Genomic DNA, 25,069 nt, shown 5'->3' on the forward strand with positions numbered 1-25,069 from the left:
CACATACTCCGGTCTCGCTAATTTCTCTCTCTACCACAATTATCGCGTACCGACTACATCTGCCACCTACGACATTTAATTACTTCACCGACTTTTCACTCATCTCCTGCTTCGTTTTACGAATAATGATAATAGGACGAGCGCGTGCGGTCGTCACTTTCTTCCCGCACAGACAATACATCCTTACTTATGCTTGACTAATTCTACTTAATGATCGTGTTAGGGATCCCTCTTTATTTCAAATGAGCAGTTAAGACAGGACTCTCGCTTGTGACAATTATATTTATAAGATTTAATTCATTTAACGTGTGCTGAAATGTTTTTGTTGTTGTACGAAGGGATAAATATTCGTAAATGATTTTACTGCTTTGATGGTAAATTTCAATGTTGCAAGGTAGTTAAGATCGTGTAAACAAGTCAAACACAAATCATAATAACAAAAGTGTTGAATGAATCGTTTCAAGCGTGACGTTGATGTCTGTGCAAGTTGACGTGGGACATAATGGATATAACTGTTTATGCAAACGAAAGCTTAATTTATATTTTAAGCCTTCGCGATAGTAATGTGAATAAAAATACATACATCGACAGCTTAATCGAGAATACCGTTTCTCATTTCATATATTTTATTTTTATCTCTATATTAAAACGTTGTTTAACGGTATGCATTTTTAAATTTGCTATACCGAAAGGGACCTTGGAAATTTAATGGATACGAGTTTTCTAAAAATGAAAAGGGCATCTACCGCCTCTGTTTGGATACTTTATAGTACGCGGAAGATTGGTCAAAGTACTGGGTCATCTCATATTTCCAAGAAGATTTACAACAGAAAATACCGTTCAGCGGAGCGACCCAATAATTTAGTCAAGAGAGTTTCAGTAGTATACGCTGTGGTGCTATTTGGATAATTAAAAACTATTAAATTTATGATTAAACAGCTGAGACAAATATTTGATCGAAGGTGTTAAAAAATATGCTGCACGAAGAAATGAAATTTACTTTCGATGTGATCGTAAAATGTCGAACTATATGGCAAAATGACGAATATTTATAAGATCGGAGAAAAAGTGTGTAATTTTTTAAATATATAGAAATGAGGGAATTATCATTAGCGATGTTTATCGTTAATAAACGGTGTTACGCAATAGAGATGAAAATGGAAATGCTGAAAAAAACTTTAATTGACATTCTGAGGCTAGAATAGGATGTACAGCTATATAGCAATAAGATACTTTTGATGCTAACCAAGTATAGTAATTTTACTGATCTGGGCGTGTCTATATTTTAACGATCGCTGTTATCGTTGAGCGTAAAGGAGAAACTTTGGTTTTACTTTTTAAGGTTGCTGTTTGGCGAGAGAGAAGGATCGACGAAAGGATTCTGAGAGCTACACAGCACGACCGAGAAAGGATGAATGAGTATACTGACGTAAGATCAGGGAAGATATTCGTGCTGTTGAACTTCCTTTTCATTGAATCCCTTCTCGACACGAGGTTCGCGCATACTCAATTGAAACGACATAAAATATATAAAAAAATACAAAACACATTTCACTTTCGTATTTAAAACAAATGCAATACATTTACAACAACTCTTACCTCTGACAAATAACGAATTATTGAACAACAATAAAATAAAATAATTGCACGTTCAATTTCAATTCCAAATCCATAATTAAATCCTTTTTATTTCAATGGTTCGTTCATTCGTGTGTTTTCGAGTGGTTACCACACGTGACGAGTTTAAAAGAAACAGTAGAAAATATATTTCGTAATACGGTATAAGAAAAGGAGAATAATAGTTGAAGAGGAAAGTAAGGGCAACGAATGAAGTAGTAAAGAAGCTTTGTAGAATTGGTAGGCTGGTTGGTATATAGGAACTAAATGAAAACGACAAGAGACCTTATCGCCGGACTCGTGAGAGTCTCGCAGGGTCAGAGTAGAAAGTGGTGTCCGCGTGCGGCACGATGAAGGTCGGATCCGGGATGTTTGAACCTGATCTATACCAGTTTCCTTCATTCATGCCGATCGGGTTTCGCATCCGCCTCGTAGACGATGCACGCGGCCCACGGAGGTCGCCTCGTTGGAGAGAGTACGATAATTTAAGGAGATTTTCCCGTAAATGCCAGGTTGCCCGTCAGGAAAGACACTTACATTGGTCTAACGTTCATTATGTAGGCGTTTACTATCACTCCAGTCTGTACGCGTTCCAATGTATTCGATGTACGGGATGCACTTTGTTTCGAGTACCAAGAGTACACAATACCTAGGCTCGCTTCCTGCATATCTTACCTCTCTCTGTGTTTTTTTCCACTACAACTTTTTCTTTGCACTGTCCCGATAGTTTCTGTGACAAGCAGCACCCTCGACCCCCGATCGTACACGGCAAAGTAAAATTCCTTCGATTTTTCTTGAATGGAAAAAAAATGTGAAAAACAGCATACTCATCAGGCAGCTATAGTTTTTACGTAAACCGAATCAGTATTATATCTATATACTTATAAATCTGTGTCGCGTACGGTAAATCGTAATACATTGATCGCGGTAGTATCTTTCATTTGTTAAATTACTTACCATTGTAAAGCATAAACACTTTCTCCGACGAAACGCGCGCGTATTACTAAGACTTTGACTGGCCAAGAATTAACTTTTTTTTGGCCGCTGCTCTACTCGTTGAGACTAGTTCTTAGCACTTCTTTATACAAAGGTGTAATAAACGATTCGACCCAATAAGAGACAAGACACAGCGAATTACACCGTGAAAGAGGCACGACAGCATATTGTTTAATTTCACATTTTATTATCCCCTCGCGTTTAGAAAGTGTACTTTTGTTTTCTTTAAATTCGGTACACAATTGTATAAAGTGGCTGAGCATTATAAGCGACTGAAATTAGTAGCTGTGTAGTAGTACAGTATAAAGTATATTGGTTTCGTTGATATAACATGATGCAATCGTGTATTTTCTCCGATCAGCATCGCGGTGTCTGAAATAAAAAGGATAGAATCGAAGCGAGCGTAACGCGAAATAGAAAACCATGAAGCATGCATGGGAAATTGCTGATGTCCAATTAGCATGCGCCAAAGAAGACAAGGTTCCTCAGGTGGAAGTTTCATTGTCGCGCATATGGGGCGGTGCTCGCATAAATTTCTGGCGAATTAACAGTACAGGCGCGAAACTTCTGGTGAATTCCTGAGCGAAAAGCGAAGGTAAGGACGGTCACGAAGGATCGTGAAGATGGTATTGACGATGGGTTGAGGTGGAGGGTAGAGGGAGGGAGGGAGGAGAAAGGGGCGGTCGCGAAATCGTGAGAAAAAGCGGATGAAAATTTTGGTCAAGGCGTTCAGCTGTGTGCATTTGTGTGAGTGCACGGACGGGGCGACGGCGATCGATATAACCATTGAAAGTATAGGTGAGGGCGAAGAGAACGAAGAAGAGGATGAAGAGAAGGAAGAAGAGGACGGAAAAAGGAAAGATAAGGAGAGAGATAGGAGAAAGGAAGAAGAGGGGAAGGGGGGGAGGGGTGGAGGAGGGGGGGGGGGGTGGTGGTGGAAGAAAGCCTCAGGCGTTTCCCGGTTGGTCGTCCTTATTTGCCTACCGTAGGCAGGTCGCAGGTCGCGATAGGCGGTGTCGCGTCCGAGCTAAGGTAAACCTATTGGCCGCTGGGCGAATACTTTCGTGCTCGTCGAGTTTAAACGGCTCTGACGGACTCGGGACGACGACATACGGGCACAAACACGCTCACGCACACGCACACGCACCCATGTATGTACGCGAGTACACACCTGCGGCCGAACGCCACGGCAAATAGGAAGAAAAAAAGCAGAAGTGGGGACCTGGCGAGCCACGAGGTAGAGGGGCCCGCCAAATATAAGCTAAAGAGATTGTCCGATGGACCACACGAAATTTCACTAACGTACGGGACGGGTTTCGGAAAAGGGCGTGCTCCCAAGTATATTTCGATCGGTTCGCCAAATCGTCTATAGACGACCCCGAGTGCTCTTTCCTACGAGTGAAAAAGAAACGGTAAACAAAACAACATGAAGTTCTTTGCTATCGTGATGGTCGCCGGCTTTCTGGCACTGACCAGTGCCCAAAGCATCGAGGACTGCCTCAAGCAAGACAGCATCTCCTGCGTGCAGAAGAGCCTGTACAGGAAGGCCAAGGAGTTCTTCGACAAGGATAGCTATGAGCTCGTCAGTGGAATCAGTCTTGTCAAGAGTGGCCAGGGTAGAAACTCAAGGTCCGGAAAGGAAGTTCTCTACGACCAGGAAATGGAAGCCGCGGCTGATGTTGCAGACAGACAAAACGCACTGGAGAACTTTGTCAGCGAGGAAGTTTCTAGCTTCGTTACTGGACGCAGTCTCAGGGTAATTCATTCATGGTTGCATAGATAGATCCTTCTTTCTATTTCTTGCACCAAATTACAAAGCGATAGCTGGTGCATGAAGTATTTTGCATTTCAATAACCGATTGAAATTCTTGCAGATCAACCTTGGATCTACTATTGAAAAGATTGGACAATCCGCACGTGCCATCAGCGACTCTGTTCCCCAAGAAGTTCGTCAAGCCGTCGATGAGGTTGTCGAAGGTAATTGAGAGAATTTTCCTAGAGATTATTATAGTATAGGACTCAGGTTCGAGTTATAAATCTACGTCGATTAGAGCAAAGAGTTGAATAGAGATTGTCAATTTTTAGGCCGAGGCAAGAAGAAGCTGTTGAAATCGATCCTGCCACTGTTGATCGCTGCCAAAGTAAAGATCGGTGCCCTCGCTACCCTGGCTTACTTCGGAATCGCTCTATTGGCTAAAAAGGCGATCTTCGCTTCCCTCATCTCCATCGCGATCTCAGCCTTCATCGGTTTGAGGTCCCTCTGGGCTTCTAAGGGCGCAGGAGGTCACGACATCACCGCGTACAATAGTGGATGGAACTCTGGAGCCAGCGTGGGTGCTGGATGGTCCGCGCCAATCGCAACAGGTGGATGGTCATCCGGTGGATCTGGATTCGAAGATCCACACGGATACGCCCAGAGCCAAGCATACGGTGGCTACCACCACTGAAAAGACCACGCGTCTTGTCCCAAACGTACTTTAACCACTAATTTATATCTCAAGCTCACGAGGGAAGCACGAGGGACCAGTCTCGGTCTTCTCTGGTGACCTTGAGCGTTTCGGTAAAAGCCACCAGCCTCCATCCCTGCGGATGGAGAACCGCGACGAGTCTCAAGCCTCTCCAACCGAGAGAGAGCATATTTATTTTTATTTATCAATAATAGCATATTTATGGAGCCTGGCTCCGTCGCGATGTACATAATATAATATTTTATACTTGTAACTATCTTTGTACTCAACTGTGTATACGCGATTACGAGTAGACCAGATAAAGTGGAATCAAACAGAGAGGCTAGTCGCAACGCATACTAGTGGAGAACGGTGGAAACAGCATCAGCAGCAGCAGCACCGGAAGAGAGACGTAGGATTCCGGTTCTGTGCCGGAAGTACCAAACGGAATTCATCATTGGACACCGAGTATGCGAATTGTGCACTCGCACTCGTGTGGAGTGCGCAACCCCGACTCATCCCCTCCAATATACAGCCGTGAAAACCGATCAGCTTCGTCGCAGAAGACCATCTAGTCCAACAACAACGTGTACCTATGAGCTCAGTTGACCGACTTTCCCGGATCCTCCTGATTTCGTAGTGCACTCCATTGTAATTCTACCAATGACACTCGACTCTTATGGAAAGCAGGGGCCTTGGACCTTTGCAATATCGCAGCATACCCTCCCACCTTGGCCGAGAACTTCTTCCTCCCCCCACTCCTCCGATTTGTAGCCAATCCCCACTACCTCACACCCCATCCCCCACCCCCCCCCCCCACCTGCCATCCGTCTCGCATCAATCCAACGCACTCTTTCGCAAATTCGCACATATCCCTCTAAGATAAAGATCATCTGTATCTGCGACAAATCGACTCGTATGTTTGTAAAATTTGGTTTGAAATAAATGAATTTTTTAAATTAACCCATTGACCCCCGAAATGCAAAGTTGAACCCGATCATTCGCATTCCGCTCCGAAAATTTCGGACAGCAGGAATCAAGCAACTTTCGCGAGTCTTCCTGGAAGAGACGAAATATTTTTGCATGCGCTGAATTTTCGGAACAGGTATGCGTGGTACCTGTTTGCGTCACGTAGCACTATTTATTATATGCGTGCTCTTTCCATTGGAGATGTAACGGATTCTTATGATATCGGTATGCCTTTTTCATACCTTCTCCCAATAACAGTGTCAATCGGTCGATGGAATTCACTGAAATTACCATATTTCACCAATTTTATTAATCAATTCGAACCTTAATATTGGAAAAGGTACGTTGTTTCTATAAATATAGTTTAGAAATGACTCGAATACTAGCTGCGATTCCAGTAATACGGTATAAACGTGCGAAGCCCCAAGTTCTCCAGTTTTGAGTGACTCTCGTGCGACCTGGCATTATATTTTTAATACCGATATAAATGAGTCAAATATTTGTTTGATTAAAAATTCGTGTGAATAATCTCAGGAATTTGCGAAGCGCGGTGATTTCGCGGTTTATGTATAGTACGTGTGTGGTTGCGTCCACATAAAGGAGTGCCGAATTAATGAAATCGCGACATGAAATGGTTCTTTGAAAGGATTAGCAATAAGAATGCGTGTTCGCGTGTAGCAACGATATAACAGAGGAGAAAGTGCACACAGTGTTTTAGCGTGTCTGTATACGGTTTTCCAATTCGACCGGAGTCGAAAGGTCATGGTTCTCGTTTGTCATGCATAAGCGGGTCGCAAATTCATGGCAATTCACTAAATCCTTCCCAAGACCGCGATGTCCTTTAGTCCTACATAGAGAAAAATAAATAGCGAGAAAGGAGGTTGAACAAAATTGCCGTTTCTTCGCGAGTCGCGTTAAAACCAGGGGCAATAAAAAGAATCCTTTACTTCGACAATAGGTGTGCGTTGGACTCTAACATTATCTAGGACAATGACGGCTCGTCGTTGATCTTTAGTTTTCAAATGAGCTTGATGACTATGCGCAATTTTCGTCCAATAAATATTAACGACTCTTCCTGCAGAGCTTCTAATAAAAAAGCCGACAAAACCTTAGTAACGCAATGTCTTACACGTTGTTTATTATATTGCAACCATATAGTTCTTTGAAAGAGTAAAAACTGGCAAAAATAGGTTGCTCATCAATGAACATATAATCGAACGACATTGAACGTAGCGAAAGTTTTGCGTGCAAACTAGATCACTTTTTAACTTTAAAGTATACAAAGTGAGAGTAAAGGATGAGATTCTCTCTATAGTTTGTTAAATAATTTCGCGTCGTTCGTTGGAAAAGTGAGCAATAATGTGGAATTATTTTTCTAATAAGAAAAAAGAGTGCTCGAACGACGAGCGAGTCGATCGTGCAAAAAGACAAACGTCACGTCTCATTGCGTACAGCCAACGAACGAGTCAATCCACCAAGACGAAAAAAAAGGACGCTAAGGTTGAACCTACAATTGCGTGAAAGGAGAAGTGCTCGATTCGTAATAAATCTAATCGATAGCGATGAACTAAGCATTTACGGTAATTTTACACGTGGATACGATAAGAGTATTGAATTTTTTCAAGAAAATTGACGATAAGGTAACTATAATACTGAATGTTTTATTTTAATTTTGTAACCTAATTATTTAAAAAATAACTAAGTCTTAAAAAAATATCTGAAATGGATATTTTATAGCTTCGAAGGGGATATATATGATAATTATTATTGGTTTAACCTTGAAACGTAATTTGAAGATGACACGAAGGTCACCATGTTTCTTTTTTAATTTTTAATTTAAAAGATTCTCAAAGTGACGCTTTGATGTCAATTTTAAATGACGTTTTACAATGTAAAACCAATTCTACAATCTTTATCAAAGCCACAAAATTTTCGCTTGAAACATTTTTTCAAAAATTTATTTATTGTCGAAATAATTAGGTGACAAAATTAAAATGGGACCTCCTGAAAATTTAACAATACTACATAAAATACGTCTGTAAAAATTACAATTTCATAGTTAATACTTGAGAATTATTATTGCTAAATGAAAAAAGTAAATTTACAATGACAATCGCGTGGGTTCGAACGTCACCCACGACAGTCTCATTGTAATTCTCGAAGAATTTTTTTCCAATGCAATTTAATGGACAGTTCTGTTTCTTGTTAGGCAATTGGAGAGTCGCCATACGGTAAAGCAATTCTAATTCATCAGGAAAGTACATATCACCTGAGGCAATATCTTATATGGAAAGAGCCATTAAATCTTTCAAATAGCCGTACTTTACGAATGTGCCGTGGGATTTGAGCAGCTGCAGTAAAGTCATCCGTGCGACGCTTAACGCCTCTCGAAACTCTTTATGAAGTTAGTTCTAAAACTACCTTGACCATATAGAAGCATGGTGCCGCTTCACGGATGTGTTGCTCGATTAATAGAGTCTTTCTTCCGATGCACAAAGCAGAATTTCACCTGGCAAGTGCGTTCTAGCCATGTCTCATTACTGGCAAGTCGTAAACTTTAACTCGAATGTGTGCACCTGACTCTATATGCTATATCCAAATCCTCCACACACTTCTCACTACGAGTATTAGTACTTTTCTACGATTTCCCATGCATCACTGCCTTACTAGATTTACCAATGGCCGGCCACCTGCCACCGCGTTCTGTCCGAGCGAGTCGGATGATAACTCAGAATCGGCCAGCTAAAAATTTGATATTAGTTCTGGTTTATAAAGTATAAAAAGCCCATATCTCTCTTCTCTTAATTACATCAATCCCTCGTTCCAACCAATTTCTTAAACACGACGCGTGCACGCGTGGCTGCTTTATTGACACGGCCAAGGTTTTGCCAATTAACTATTTTTATTTCCACCGTAATTAATGCGTTATCCACGAGATAATAAGGGAAATGGGTCGATAACTGTTTTTCCGTACGTATGAAAATAGGAAAGAAATTCTTGGAATTTTCAATCATCAGCTTTGTATATATAAGAATAAGTTTTAATATTGGTTAAGGTCACGCCGTGGCTCTGTATATTGATTATTATAGTGTTCTTGGCATTGGAACGAGTCGAGTCGAGCGGTGGTTTCCCTCTTTCGCCTTGACAGTGGCCGCTCACGCCTCGCGCCTTGAACTTAGCTGGTTTCGAAAGAATCACCCAACCGTTACCGCAGTTACCTTTCTCGCGTTTCCAGCAACGCCCGGCCAGGGTCAGCGCTGCCAGAGTGGGTTATCTGCCTCACGTCGAAATCTAATTGGTCCCGCACGCCTAATCACTTGCCAGCTGTCTAATTGCTCCCCTCTGCCCCCCCCCTCCCCCCATCACCCTATTATTCTTAGAAACCACTCGAAACTTTCCGTTGTCCGATATCCTCTGCTATTCACTGTACTTCGTCCCAGCTACCTTGGTTCGGGCTTTCCGTAACTTTCTTGGACCGGAAAACAACCAATCCCGATCCATGCTCGCGCGCCATGCACCAAACGTCACTTCCGCTCGCTGTCCCGGAATGCTCCAAGAGCGCTTCTTTTGATGCTCCTCCATCGCTCCACCTTCGATTCGATCACGAGTGCAACTTTTATTACTTGAACAATTTCCGCGCATTTGTATATATTCCTATATAGTACAAAAGCCAACTATAAATGATAATTCGAACGATTCAGGCGAATGAGAATTGCCGACTCGTCTTGGTACTTCCTTTTGTAGCACTGAAAAAATCCCCTTTTATGCAAAGTACAATGGAATTTTCTTGCATCCCGGTATCAAGACAGTTATAATGAAAGCTTATCCGTTACTCGTTTCTTTGCCCACTTATTCATTATTTCATTAGGTAAATAATCTTGACTATATATATATATATATATTACAATTTTGATGATAAATCTACAAAAGAGAACGTGACGTGTTGCGCACTGTTTTCCTGTGTTATTTAGCGACGATAATGAACACTGTGTGTCTTTCTTGGCAAGGAGGAAGTTTTATTAGATATGAGCAAATAGACGTGGTTAATATACTTATTAATTAACGAGATAAAACGAAGAGTTTGATGGTAAGAGAGCACAAAATGCTCTCTTAACTCATCGTGCGTGCGAGTCAAATTATATATTGGACACTTTCCTTCGTTTGCTTTGAAATACGATCAGCTGCGAGATTGTGCCAAGTCGTTGACGTTCGCTCTCGTAGACAAGTCTTTGCCTTCGTTCGTATGTATGCGAGTATCTCTCTCGATACAAATACAGGGAAAACACTGACGCCGTGGCCGGTATCTTTCGATTCCAGAGAGCCGACAGGATTGAAATCGTTTGCTGGTCGAATCGAGGGTCGACCCAGTTCTGAAACGTTGAATGACCTCCTTTTTCATAATATCTCGCGTCCGTCATCTCTCTCAACGAATTTCGGCAAGGCGAGATACCACCTGCGGCAATTAACAAGCTTGGAACCTACAATTAAGGGACGATCGATAATCCCACTACATTAAGCATTGAACAGCGTTGCTCGAAAATTATCTCCCAGTCGAGATGTTCGTAAAATATAGTATTATTATAAAAAATGTTTTTTCAAGGTTGTTTCTAATCCTATGTAGTGTAGTAGAGTTAAGGATTAGAAACAGTTTGATAATTAATTGTAAATACAGTGATTTACAGAGTGATATTGTTTTTACAAAGCGAGTTGATAGTATCAAAATAGTACGACAACAGAAGAAATGGTATAGTGTATAATATATAGGGGTAATTGAAAGAGATGTAATTAACAATAAAGCCGAAGCTACTTATCGATTGAAAAGCAGTGATTTCAATTAGAAAGTATGGGCCTAATTAGGTTTAAAAAGTACAGAGTCTCGATCTTCCAAGAGTCAGCTGGTCAGCAATCCAGCTACTCTATAATACGTAATACTTTCCATCGTGCGCACTCATCTCGCTCTCGCGTGGTCACACGATTGTCTAGCCTAGAAACACTGGCGCGCTCTTTCAACTTCTCCAACGCATTCCGCATGGAAGACAGTGATTATGCTTTGCTTTACAACTTTTCTTTCGCAGGGCATTAAAATTTTAAGAGTGGCGAGTGATGATTTTATTACAAAGATTTCCAGAACTTACGCTCTAGCTCGCTTTCGTAAGTTACTTTCATAATAATAATGATGGAAATCTTCGTCATTACGAGAAGTGACGCGAAAAAAAAAGTCGTCAGAAATTAGCATAGATCGTTCGAAGTAAAAAGCTGTAAATATTTTCCGACGAGTCTCTTTCTCTTTCGTAATCGCACGAACGGTGTACGTGTAGCGAACGAATCGTGATATAAGCATTACGATTATAGGAAATCGCGCGGTTGATTGGGATTATGGCAGCGAGAGGCCTGCTCGCATCGCGGCCAAACGAGCGTTTACTTGTAATTTGTCGGGACACGGTCATGAGCACAGCGATCATAGAAATTGGGCGATAAAGAATCAAGCGAGACTGCAATAATAAGGCTGCGTCGAGAAGAAAACGCTTTCCCCATGCACATATATATATATATATATATACACATTTATATCACATACATATATATGTATATAGTATAAAGGATGATTTTCAGCAACGCCTTTTTTCCGGACTAGTAAACTGGACTGAGACGAGTTCGGCCACGCATGTTTGCACTCGGGCGAAATAATAAGAGAGTGACTTTCGATCCGTCGCGGTAATGAGAATGAATCGAGCGCTGGAAAGTGAGATGCAAACAAGGGGAAGGGTGGAATAATAAGCGATAAGGTCCGCGCGGTAGCAGATCTCGCGGTGTACGAAAGGATCGATTGAGGCCCGGGAATAACGAACGCAGCTTTGACCGTGATTCTCTCCATCAGCGAGCAACGAGCACCCCCCACGTATCCGACCGGCGCCTATACGTGCAATATGCCAATTGGCAGTCGCGGTTCTGCGATGCACCGTGCGCAACGATCGTAGAAAATGCTCGGGCGCCGATGGAGACATGCCAACTCGAGCGAGAAATCATTCGGCCAGCGCGGATGCACCTTTTGGACGAATTCTATTGGTTGGCCATTTCTTCGCTCGTTTCTTCTCTCCACTTCCTCAGCAACGAATAAACGTCGAATAATTCTGCGGCTGCGGCGGTGACGAGCGTTGGAACACCCACCGTTGCCGCGGTGGTCCTTAACGGAGGCCAACGGAGGCCCGAAGTAGGTCTCCGACGTTGCTGCCAAAGAATGGACGAATGGAGAGCACCGGTTGAAGAGAGATGCTCGGGGAGGCTGCGATATACCTCGGCTCGCTTCCACCGACTCGCGTGCCCCGGTCTCCTCCCCCTCGGTCATTCTCTTTTGTCATTGTGTGTGTGAAAGTATAACCTGCCAGCACAATCTCGTGTCCACGTATGGAAATATATTCCTGTGGTAAGACCTGCTCTCGTTTCGGTATTATTCAAACGACCGCTGATTAACAAAGCGGACCTCGAATATATGTTAGATGTTTTTCCTCTCGAAATAGCTTCTTCTTTCTGAATATTATATGTATGTGTGTATTAGGGATGAATTTTGGGAGGGAAACAAAGTTTTTTTAGTTGGATAATTGCAGTACCGCAGGGGTCATCCACTTGTAATCAATATATCGCTTGGCTTGGTGGAGTAAAAAGTCTGGTATGCAAATTTGAGTTTCACTGTCACGCTCGTCGTGTCGCATCTTCGCTTTCGACGAATTCGAGAAACGATTTGCAGTGATAACGGAGGTTGTCCGGGGCTATCAGAGGTCTCTGCGTGAAAATAGTTTAGGAGCTACAGGATGGATTATAAATATATACATAAGTGCATCGTGGGAATTGTTGGAAGAGGAGCGAGGATTTTTTGTTTAAAGCGAAGAGAATAGTGAGCGTGGAAGTAGGAAATGTGGGAGATTGTGGTGGAAGTAGAGGGAGGAAAGGAGAAAAGAGCTGGAAGACAGAGGAATACACGGTAAGGAGAGAAAAGACGAGGGGTCCTCGGACTCGGAACAGCGAGTCGGGACGGTCCCACGGGGGTGTTGGGTGGGGGAAGGTGGGGGGGATGCTGACCGGCGTCGGGCCGCGAACGCGAAACTCGCGAGGCCCCGAACCTCCAGGGAAGCCTCCTCGGTGCGATACTTCGGTATAAAAGCAAAGCAAGCTCTTTTGATGTGACACACAAGCGAAACTCGCATCCAGCAGTGGTCCGTCGCACGAGTCCGTGAAGAGGAGCGCACCACGAGTTACGAAGCAAGCATATCGGGATTGTATTACTGGCCACGTGTTGCCAGGAACGCGCGAGCGAGATTCTCTCTGAGGAAAGTGATTAGAGACTACGAGAGGATGTCGAGGATCTTTGCAACTGCATGCTGGGCCTTGATGGCCGTGACGGTGGTCCTGGCGTTGCCGGCCAGCGACAAACCTACCAACGAGAACGACCTCATGGCCAGCATCTACTCGGATTGTCTTAAAAAGGAATCCGTCAACTGCATCAAGTACAAGGTCTTCACTTTCGTTGACAAGATGCTCAACGACAAGGAGGATATCATGCTCACGGAGGGCATCACCGTCGTTAAGACTTCCAATGCTGAGGAAGGCGCACCGAGGTCCGTGTTTATTCCCTTCTTAACGTCAATTGTACATATATACGAAGCTCTATATCCTTTATTCGCGTGTCCTCCACGCTCTAACGATCATTCGCTATCATCTCGGTGCACTCGCAACCACCACGAGTCGTTGGACGATCACGAAAGCGTTATATAGGAGATCTTTTAAAGGAATCCTTTTTTTATGCTGCTTCGTTATTGTTTCATTTATCAACAGATCGATCGAATCCACGGATCTGGACAGTCTACTGTTTGATCGACTGGGAAGATTCTTGAGAACTCACTCCGTCAAGGTTGACCTTAAGGGGAGCGACATCTTAGGTGCCATTGAATCAGCTGGACGCAGCTTCGATGACTCAAGCGACAATGCTGTCGAGAGCCGTGGCAAAAAGAGTGAGTATACTACGCAGCGATTTGAATTTTAAATTTGGCCATTTCGTCCGAATTTCCCTCTCGTTTCACTTTTTAATTAACATTGACTCGCTTCATTGTGTCATCGGACGCCAACATTTATGTTTTGCTTTATTGATCCTATTTTAAATTTATTAGCACTACAATTTGACATTTTGATGGGACACTGATTATTTTACTGTATTTGCCCACTGTTCCTTCATTATTTACGACAGCTTTTACGTTGAATTATTATAGAATCTCGGGAGAGGACGCGAGAGGTGCTAACTCCTTGAATAGCCAGACTGATAAAATACGACTTTTGCTCTTAGTAATTTAATACGATCTTTTCTGATTTATCGTGCATTTACAACAGGGCTGTACAACCACGAGCATCCGAATTCTCATATTATATTTTCATTGTTTGTGATTGTCCATGTGAATTTACTGACTGTGGAATAGCGCGGTCGCGGATCATTGGCATACAAAAGAAAATAATGCACATTGAGAAATAAGTCGAGCATACGATTAGTTCGCAGAAGTAACTGCTCTCAGCCTCAATGAGCACTTTTCCGTTTGTGATATGTAGAGCAAAACAAATGTTAATTTACGAATAATAATAACAGCACAAAAGCTGATATAAAATTGATATACGAGTGAAAAAATAAGGTTACGCCGATCAATAGGAGAAACGCTCGATCCCTCGACTATAACAGTAATTCTATTTTTTTCTCCTCTAAAATTTTGCTAGCTCAGAGAGAGAGCCTGCTCGAGGTAAAAATAAATATCTAGTTTGTCATAATTTACGTGACAGGGCAATTGTAACGAGCAATGAAGAGATTATTGCACGTGCGAGTCAGGTTGAGCGGCATGAATAAGGTAAAGCAAGGATTCTCGCGTACGAGTTAGAGAATGATAATCGTTTATAGGAGAGGAATAGAGAAAAGAAGACTTTATATTGTGGGACAAATTGAATTGCCTTGAATGGGCAGGAAGAGCGACGAACTGTGTAATTGTGTCGTAAAACTGCAACCGCATTCTTAATGCATTATCGGAAGTTTAAAGTATTCCTCGAGAGATAAGAAGAGGTGCAGGTGTGTTATCAGCGGCAATATCGTCAACGGATTGGATGTAAATGTGCAAGTGGAATTTGTCGTTGGAGTGTCGGCTGTATTATATGCGTTAGCCAGGGTTCACCGCTGCGATGAAGAGAATGACTAGGAAGCCAATGCGCTGGTCGCAGACGTTGACCCACTGAGGAACTGGTTCCGCTTCCCCTTGTAGTAGTACCTCGCATGAAATACCAGCATCATACGGTGGGAAGGGGAACGGAGCAGGGTGAACACGACAAGAGAAAGATGGAAAATGATAGTGGGAGCGAGAGAGCAGGAGTAAGATCGACGATCCCGACATGCGAGATTTTTGACATACTTTCCTTCTTGGTCGGTAGGGTACTTCGCCTTGACCTTCGCCTATTCCACTTTAAAATCTTCATTCGAGAGTAATCCGGAAATATGCTCACAGTACACCAAGCTTATCTGTATCTCGACTTATTCTAAGGACGATGATTGTGACCGCCATCTCCTGGCCTCATCTCCCTATACACCGTCTATTCAAACCAAATTATCCTGTGTTCCGTTGAATTATTCTCACCAAGGACGTAACAATGTAACCACTGACAACTATTCTTTCCACTAAAACTAGCATCCCTCATGTCAAATCAATGATAAATCTACGTCTTTGTATATAATAATGTTTCTTAGTAGTACGAGTAAATAATTTCATACATTTATTAATGTAACAGCGATTAGAAGAGATTAAAATCGGTATTTAAATACGTTACAGGCTCTGATTGAATCAAGTGACAAAAGAAAGAGAGTGCAATCGTCAACACTTGGTTATTATATAGAATCTTGAAATTGCAATTGTGTGCTGCTGAGATTTTATTCGTGAATCGATAGCTCCTATCGCGAAAAAGACAGACATTTACGGTTACAGTAATATATTCTGGCAAATGATACAAGGCCCCGCTTAATAAGCCAATACCATTCATAAAAGTACATTAGGACACTTGCTCGCAGCTCCGAGTTGTTATTCCAGTTAAAAGCACCGTTAATCCTCTTGATTCTCATTTAATGTAAGTCTGCGAGGATGGACAACATCCTGCGAATCTCCCTCGTCTCTTGAACAAATTGATGTATTTTTCTCGAATCAGCCTCCACACATACGTGAATAAATGACATTACTATATATACACACATATAACGTGCGAAAAAAAAAGATAATCTTTCACCGATGCGTTTGACAGAATTTGGTTTCGTGATGATAAAGATGGTGATTTAAACGTTGCGTTGCTTTTTGTTGAATCGCAGAGAAGGCACAGAAGATTCTGGGACCATTGATCATGGCTATAGCGTTGAAAGCAGCGGCTCTACTGCCTCTGGCACTTGGAAGCATCGCTCTGATCGCAGGAAAGGCCTTGTTAATCGGCAAGATCGCTTTGGTCATCTCAGCTATAATCGGTTTGAAGAAACTGCTTGGTCAACAGAAACACGTGACGTACGAGGTGGTGGCTCATCCGCACCACGGTGGCAGCACCCACGTCGCTCACGAGGAGTCTGGCCACGGTGGTTACGCAGCAGCCAGTAGCGATTATGCAGGTGGTTACTCATCCGGCGGAGGAAGCGGCGGTCATGGCTGGGCCAGGAGTTTGCCTCAGGACGCACAGAATCTCGCTTATCGAGCTCATCAACCCCAACCACAAGCTTAATTCTCGCCATAGAAACTTTCATTCTTCATTCCCACACCTTCAAATTCTAATCTCTAACCTTCTTCACCTTTCACCCCTCTTACCATTCTTCATTCTCGATCCTTTCAACTATTTTCTCATCCACTAGCCTACTACTCTCTTGGCTTGTATTTATTTTTATCTCACTCCTTCTATTTTCCTCTCTATTTTTTTTGTTTCATTTTATTTAATATGGTGACTTTGATGTCTATACGTAAATTCATTCTCGTCTCTATTGGGACTTTCTTTTTTCTATTTATCGAAACTCTGTATTATTTGTGGAAAGTTTTATCAACTTCGACTCTTCGTCAACCTTTCTTCTCCACTTGGAGCGACAGTTTCTATTACTGCCACTGTACCTATTTCTCGAATCTGTGCTCCTTGTCTATTTCTCCTACTGTACACGTCCTCTCTTTCTCTCTCTCTCTCTGCTTCTCTTTCATCTATTTTTTACTATACCCCCCATCCCCCCCCCCCCTCCACCAACATTAATTTTGAAAGAAGAGAAAGTCCTGCAGCTCCTCCTACCTTTCCCACTCTTCGCGCTTCCTCTGCTCGAAAGCAAACTGCCGAACCTTATTGACAAGAAAAGCTTCATCATGATCCAGTACCATCGCGAAATACTCGTTGTTATATATACATATACTATATATATATATTTGATATTTGTTATTTATTCGTTATATTAAGTTGCGTAGTAATTTATTTTTGACTGTGTGTGCTGCTTTTGTTTCTATTTCTTTGTAATAAAGAGAGAAGGCGAATGTGTGCGTCTTATCCCAAAGGAAACGATCGAGTGATCATGCTTTCAAGATTGTGATCGACTGATCATTCCTCTTACTTCCGCAAGAGTGGCGTTGGCCAAGCGATACGCTTCTATATATACAGACTGCACTTGCACTTACGCCGCGCTCGATCGAGACCAAATAAACAGCGGATAGACTGTAGTTTTCAGGATGGATGGGTAAGCATCCGCGCAATAACGCTGTAATATTCCTGGTAATATTGGCGTAGGAGAAAGTCATAAAACATTATGCGATAATTCCCTGGCTTAGCCTAGAAATATCCGTCTATTATAAATGCATAACACTGATATACAATCAAGATTTCTAAGAATCGATTATTCAAAATCAAACTGAGCCGGCTTAACGATCAAGATCTTCTATGGAAGAACGGTAAATCCAAATGGAGCCAGATCGGTGTAATTTTTGTGGTATTTTCGTGTATCTCTTCGAATTCGGGATAGACCAATTTGGTTAAATAAATCCTCCTGTATACAGTTAGACACGGACATAGAGTAGGGGGTGCGATGATCGGGCATTGTTGTGGTGCTCCGAAGACTATAACGGTAACTGGAGCACTTTCCAAAAAGACGCGGCTCGTCGATGTGAAAGTAAATCAAGCGGGTTCTTCTTTTTTTTTTTTAAACAAAAGCATGCATGCATATATATATATATATATATACAAATCAATAATACTCTCGGTCGGAAGGAGATATCACTATAATTTTGCTTCTAATTGCTTTTGGTCGTTTCAATGACTTTCGAAGGAGCGCATAACTGGAGCACCGGAAAGGTCCGTATGACTTCGTTTTCTTGAGATTAACGTATCATAGGAGCAGGAGAGTTCCGGCTGTCGGAGCCGGCCAACTATGTTAAAAGTGAAAAAGAGGCTTTCTGCTCATTGTAGAAAGTGATTAGCGAGTATATACGTATGTATCTATAACGCTGCATATCCCGTAACTCATCTGGACGCTAGACGCTCTTCATCCTGGCATAAATTGAAGAGGGGTGAGATTTTTTCGACGTTCGCGTTGGAGAACGTCGCGCGATATATCGCGGCGTTAATCACGAGCAGTGGCGTGGCAGAAGCTCGAATGGAGAAAGATTTCGTCCAGCGACGGATCGCTTAAGAAACGATAACCTCAAAAAGGAGAATCGCTGGAATCTCCTTAGCTGTTTAAATACATTTAACCTAATTCCGACGACTTTATGGCCAGTAAAGGTACAGAATACGTTCGTATCGAATATAGAAATCGTTGGTCGCCATACCTCATACATTTCCATTGACTCGAACTACATCGCAAATATTCACGGACGCGATCGCCTTCCTAACCGGATATAAGTAGCGTAACGCGCTAATACTAACCCCAATATCCACATACACCGAATCGTTTCAGATCGCTCCTCATATTATTAATCTTTGACGTTTCGGTATGTGCATTTTTCACTATATGGCCATGTGATACTCTATGCGCTCTTGCGGTGTTTTCTCGCTATTACATCCATCAGCCACTACGTTAAGTATAAGAAATTATTGTACCAATTACTTCACGCTTTCCCAATTGCTATTATTTACAGCAATATTAGAAACACTGTATTCTTACAATAAATTTCCAATTGCCATCATTTTTCGTTCACTTTACATGAGGTATCATATATATTCAGGCCGGATAGTAGGTTCCATCCGTAAACAGCGTTGATAGAGTTCGATGTATCGGTAATTTCTGTAGCGCAAGTATAAAAAGTATTAACTGGAATATCAACGTTGCTTCCTCTCAGCGAATAACGGAGAACCAAAAACTCTCCGTGGGATGCATGGCTATATAACGATTATGGCTTGAAAAGTTATTTGATTTTTTTTGTCACGCGCAAGGGACTATAGATGAGCGACTATCGGACGTTGGCGAGAAAAAATCAGCGCGAGTCGGAGTCGAGGATGATCTTGGCCTAACGGCTGCGTGAACCGGAAGTAGCCAGCAGTCGGACACAACTATTAGCAGGTGCCACGCGAGATGGTCGCTTTCGCCGCGCGGGGAGATCATTTTATCACGGCACGTACGAGCACGAGAAATCGGTAACACGCCAGCCAGATCCGGTAGCGGCCAAAACATTGGAAAACCTCGCGAGCGAGCGAATCGAGATGAAGGGAAAAATCGCTGCAACTATATCGATGTCTCGTGAAAGAGGAGAACGATCGAAATTAATCAAAAATCAATTCGATTCTCCTTGTTGTGAATCGATATATTGAAAGAGGCTTGTTTTAAAAAAAGAATCTGTCTTTTTTCCCTCTTTACTTAAACAAGGATAGCGAAGAGAATGTACAGTTAACGCGAGCGGGTGGGACGTGGAATAAAATGGGGAATATAATAAGGAAGATTTCGAGGCGGGTGAGATAGGGGTAGGGGGGAGTGGAAAAAAAGGTGGAAAAGAAAAGATCAACGAGGTGAAAAGAACACGAGAGAGAGAGAGAGAGAGGTGGAGAAAGGAGAATAATGGTTGACCGATTCCGGCCGAAATTCGGCTGGAGAATCGCGCGAGTAACTTTTGACGGTCGAGTGCGTTCGTGAACTCGGGCGTTAAGTCCGATCAAGTACGGTCCTCTTCCGCTTGTTGCCCCCCCCCCCTCTCCTTACAGAGGCGCAGGAGCCGTGCAACGAGCGAAGAGAGGGGCAAGCGCGTTCTCCATCTCCCTCGTCCGTTCACGGTGGCCTACGCGTATCTACGTTTAACGCGCGTTTTCACTTGGGGTGACCCAGTTGCGATACCACCATTCGTGGGCCGGGCCTGCGCTCCCGCGAGCTGCACAGCCGCCAGCCAGCAAAAACCCTCGATGTACTCCAACGAGGAGATAAACTTCGAGAAAAAGTACGTGCCGTGCGATTTTGTCGATTAACGCGATCCAAGACCTCGAGGAATCACTGGGCCGCGGCTATAACGGTAAACGTTAATTAGCGCCGCTTAATTTACCGTATTTTTTCTCCGTCGTTTTGCATAACTTCAGCCGTGCGTGAATTCGGATTAATGAAAACCGCCTGATAGCCCGAGAGCTCTCAATGAAATGGCCACGGATGCAACGTTGTTGCTCATCCCACTTCTCGTTCTCTTTTTTCGCTCATCCACCGGATTTACCACAACAAAGTTTCACCGAAACTCTCCGCGGTGGATCCTAATTGAACGCGGACTTTCTCTTTCCTTCATGACCCATTTCGTTCAGCCATTGTTTTTGCCAATGTCTATAAGAGAAATATAGCAAATATTTCAGCAGCAGTATCGATCGATTGTGATTGTACAGTCGTTGAAGTTTCAATGTTTTCCACTGATTTTAACTTAATAAAGTCGGACGTTTTCTGTTATTCCGTATCGTAATACCGGTGGAGAACGATACTATAGAAAAAAAAACCTGCATATAATTACCCTACCCTGCGATTCGTCCCACGTGTATCTCTGCAAAAATGTGGGAGCAGTGATAAAAAAGAAGAAATAAATGAAAGAAAGATCCTATTTCGCTCGGAGGTATTCGAAAGAACTGTAGAAAATACTACAAAGGCATTTGAACAATTCGATGGTATCACGATCCTCTTTGACAAAGATTACACTTTACGAGGAATAAATTTTACTATGAAATTTGGTTGTACCACTTTCCGAATAAAAAGGATACGCTAATCTCATTAACATCAGCAATTTGTTGACATCGCCAACATTTCACCATATAACCTCCTGACTCAGCATAGCGGGAAAACTGGAGCCCCGCCAAGTTCGCAAAGATCGTACACGGATCTGTCTTACTTACAAACAAGCAGCTTTCATTTTCTTTGTTGTCCGCGCAGCTTTTCGTCTTTCTTGGATAAGGATCAAGTCCGCTAGAGTCGAGCTGTCCTGCATAGACACGCGTACATCGAGAGAGGCCCGTAGAAAATCGGACACCGCACACGTATCCTTTACGCATTCGTGTGTGAGTGTGCATACCGGAGTAAATATGGACGCAGGTACAGAGAGCAAAAGAAACCAAAGCCGAGGCACTATAGTCGCGTAAACAAGCCGGAATCGCACGCTCATTCTTTTCAGCTTTCGTCCCACATAAATCGTTATTGTCTCGCACCATTCTCTGCTGCTGCCCCCCTGAAGAGGCTTTCGTTTTCGATGAATCCGCGCAGGAGCCGGCGGAAGTTGCCTATAATGGGAGAAACGCGCGTTGAAAGAGGAGGAAGAACGTCGAGCAACAGGTATACATATATATATATATAGCTATATAATTCCGAAGAACTGGGCTATCGCTCGCTTGTATGGAAAATATTGAGACTGTCGTAGACGTGGGTGGCATCGTTGAATAAAGCGAGCGGCATAGAAAATTCGAGAGAAAATAAAAGAAACGGAGCGAGTTGAGGTAAGTCTATGGGTATAAGGCAAGGCAAAACAAGACGAGGCATGTTATATGGAAAGAGAATATACCGGTGTAGCGTGTTTCGTGGGAAGAAGTGGGTGGGGCATGTGGAAGGAGCGTGTTCCAAGTGTGTGCAGTGAAGCTTTGCTGAAGAGGAGGAAGAGGGAAGGTTGCGCGCGGAGGGTCGCGGTGCAGCGTGGACCGGTGTGGCGCGTCGAAGGTGAGGGCGACGCGATGCGTTCTGGAAGATGCGCGAGTCGCAATTGGAATTGCAGTAGCAGTCGCAATTGCGGGAGAAGCCGGCTGCGGTTTTGTATGGCCGAGTAGAGTGGAAAATACTGGAAGAGTGGGGAAGGGAGAGGGATGATACTAGACGTATGGCAATCCTCTCTATTCCTGAATCGTACCGTCTCGTCTGTCTCGTCTCGTCTCGTCTCGTGTTTTCCCCTGGCCCTCCCCCCTCGCGCACCTCCGCGTCTCGCTCTCCGTCGTTCCTTCGACTCTAAGCAAACCGCTCTGAATGATGCCGGCTATGAAAATACTCGTGGCGGTGGTGCGCGGCCTTCATCATGAGTGGGGAGAATATCGCCGAGCACCGAGGTACACCTGACCAGATATATAGAGCTAGGGCAGGGCTTCCGTTACATACAGTCTACGTAGAGTGCTCTCAAGAACGCATCTCGCGGCTAAGGCAGCGGGTGATTATACACAACAAGTATAGATTTTCGGTAGCCTGTCGCGAAAAATCTCACTGAAAAAGAAACAGACGCGAGATTAAGAGACACTTTGCTGATTCGTATCGAATCATATTCGCTCGGAAGGTACGCCTCTTCAGCAACGCGAAAGGATTCATTCCAACTGTACAAAAGATCCTTCCACATTTTTCTTCTCTTGTGACACGTGACGTCAATCGTATTTCATATCCGGTATCTATTGTCTGATCGAATCGCAACTATCTTGGTGTTACACGAGTGCTTGCTTAGGTTGGATTTGGATTTTATCGTTATTATCACTATCATCGTCGTTTGTGATCATGATTAACATGGAGTAGCGGTTTAATTGCATGCACGATACACGCGTTTCTGCACGGAACAGTCATCTTCTTAGTTCGCGTTTCTTCTATATTAATATATGCGTATATATATATATATATATATGATATTGACTACAAGGAGTTGTTTGCAATCTGTGGATGTATTTTTTAGAAAAGAGGAAACAGGCTTTGATATAGATGTTAGGCAATGCTACGATCATTTCATCTTCTAATAACTGGTGTGTTGATATTTCATTGCAGATATACTCTTCCTGATACAAAATGAGACAGTTTATCGTATATGCATGCGTCGCCGTACTTTTGGCCACGGCTTCGGCGAGGTCGGCCGACACAAATGCAAACGCCAACAGCATCGACGAGCAAACGGCCAGGTCGAGTAGCAGCGGCATTATCGGGGATCTCCGTTACGTTTATCAAATTTACAAAGAATGCGCAGCCTCCGATCTGAGCCCATGCTTAAAATTGAAGCTCGTCTCAGCCATGGACAGGGTATCGCGAAGCGTCTCGTTCAACGTTGCCGAAGGCGTCACAGTTGTCAAGGACGGTCCAGAGACTACTGTCGAGGAACCACCGAAATCCGTGCAGGAGATCGAAGCCAGTTTGCCCAGAGCCCTCGAAGACAAAGAAGATGCACTCAATACCATGATCTTTGACAAGGTCATCAAGTTCTTCCAGAGCCATACGCTAAAATTGAAGCTCCCAAACGTTGAGGAGCTTTCGCGCAGTCTCCAGGAGGAAGGTGAGTCAACAAATTTTCCAAAATTGCTAATCAAGAAACATATATTGCCCGTGAAAACACTATTAACGTCAAAGTCCATTTAACGAGAGCTCCGAGACAATGTAGAATGAGATGGAGCGGTATATAATTTATTTTAATTTATGGACTGGAATAGACTGCGCATAAATTATGCTATAATAGATTCCGAGTTGTGGAGGTTTCGGGTTCATTTGTAATTCCATCAATGGGTTAGGTGCTGTTGCTTGAAAAACCTTGTCGTGACACTGGATTGCAGTCTAGGATGTAGCGAATTGGATCAGTAGATTAAGAAAGTAGCGAAGCGAGGTTAGGATGTATTCTAATATTAGTATATTGTAGGTCGTAAAAAGAAGGGCAAGATGGGTGGTCTGCTGGCAATTCCACTGCTGATTGGTGGAACCCTGGTCCCACTGGCTCTCGGTGCATTGGCCCTTCTCGCTGGTAAAGCACTGATCGTCAGCAAACTCGCTCTCGTGCTGGCCTCCATCATTGGACTGAAGAAGCTGGTCTCGTCGCACGATCACCATGGTCACGAGGTCGTACAGGTCAGCGGCGGAGGTCACGGGTCAGGTGGATGGGCGAGGTCGAGCCACGATCTCGCGTATTCCGCATACAAGCCAGCGTCAGCCTAAAAAAGAAGAGAGCACCAATTTCTCACATTTCGCGACCTCATCAAACTTTTCTCATCTATCGCGGAACAAAAATCGTATTCCTCGTTTCCTTTCTCCCCCCTCCTCCCTTATCATCCATCTCTTTCAAATCTCTCTCACCCCCCCCCCCCCTCCATTTTCCATCTCCACAATCTTACTCCGTCCATTATCACTTACTACCTCCGCACAAATCTCATCTTAATCAACTATCGAGCGCTCAATCATCCTCAGTATTTATTATTCACGCGTAACTGTGTATCTTCGATGCGGTTCAACTGCCGTAACCATGGACACTACACACGCATTCACACGCGACATGTATATTTATAGATACGCAATAATAAATTAAGAATATTTTTTCACGAGTAAACGTGTGCTGCATTGTAACCTCTTTACACCTCTCGATTCAGAGAGTGATGTCCTTGTCATCATGAATGATCCTCTATATGGAATCTGTATCTTATGTTTCGACTGTAATATTATTGACAATGTTGAAATTCGGTTTTGACCGACGGAGGTAATGGAGAAGGTAAAGAGAGAGAGAGAGAGAGAGAGAGAGAGAGAGGAGGGAGTGAGAGAGGCAGAGGTATGTAGGGGAGATACACGAGAGAACTGGAGCCTGACC

The 25,069-nt window shown here is 43.3% G+C and overlaps 3 protein-coding genes across 3 annotated transcripts; all 3 read left to right on the forward strand.

Moving 5' to 3' along the window:
- Positions 1-4,039: 4,039 nt before the first annotated feature.
- On the forward strand, positions 4,040-5,060 carry Osi6 (DUF1676 domain-containing protein Osi6). Its single transcript, XM_066725977.1, has 3 exons — positions 4,040-4,369; positions 4,488-4,590; positions 4,699-5,060. The coding sequence occupies exons 1-3, from the start codon at positions 4,040-4,042 to the stop codon at positions 5,058-5,060; spliced, it is 795 nt and encodes a 264-aa protein (XP_066582074.1).
- Positions 5,061-13,379: 8,319 nt separating this feature from the next.
- Osi7 (Osiris 7) lies at positions 13,380-16,802 on the forward strand. The gene is made up of 3 exons (XM_066725574.1): positions 13,380-13,642; positions 13,860-14,035; positions 16,405-16,802. Exons 1-3 carry the CDS (start codon positions 13,380-13,382, stop codon positions 16,800-16,802), a joined length of 837 nt encoding a protein of 278 aa, XP_066581671.1.
- A 5,955-nt stretch (positions 16,803-22,757) lies between these two features.
- On the forward strand, positions 22,758-24,730 carry Osi8 (Osiris 8). The gene is made up of 3 exons (XM_066725575.1): positions 22,758-22,966; positions 23,278-23,776; positions 24,134-24,730. Exons 2-3 carry the CDS (start codon positions 23,299-23,301, stop codon positions 24,424-24,426), a joined length of 771 nt encoding a protein of 256 aa, XP_066581672.1. The 5' UTR covers positions 22,758-22,966; positions 23,278-23,298; the 3' UTR covers positions 24,427-24,730.
- The last annotated feature ends 339 nt before the right edge of the window (positions 24,731-25,069 follow it).

The sequence above is a fragment of the Prorops nasuta genome, unplaced genomic scaffold, assembly GCF_024137725.1.
Source record: "Prorops nasuta isolate Cenicafe-Biocafe unplaced genomic scaffold, Cenicafe_Pnas_1.2 PNAS00004, whole genome shotgun sequence".
NCBI classification, from domain to species: Eukaryota; Metazoa; Arthropoda; class Insecta; order Hymenoptera; family Bethylidae; genus Prorops; species Prorops nasuta.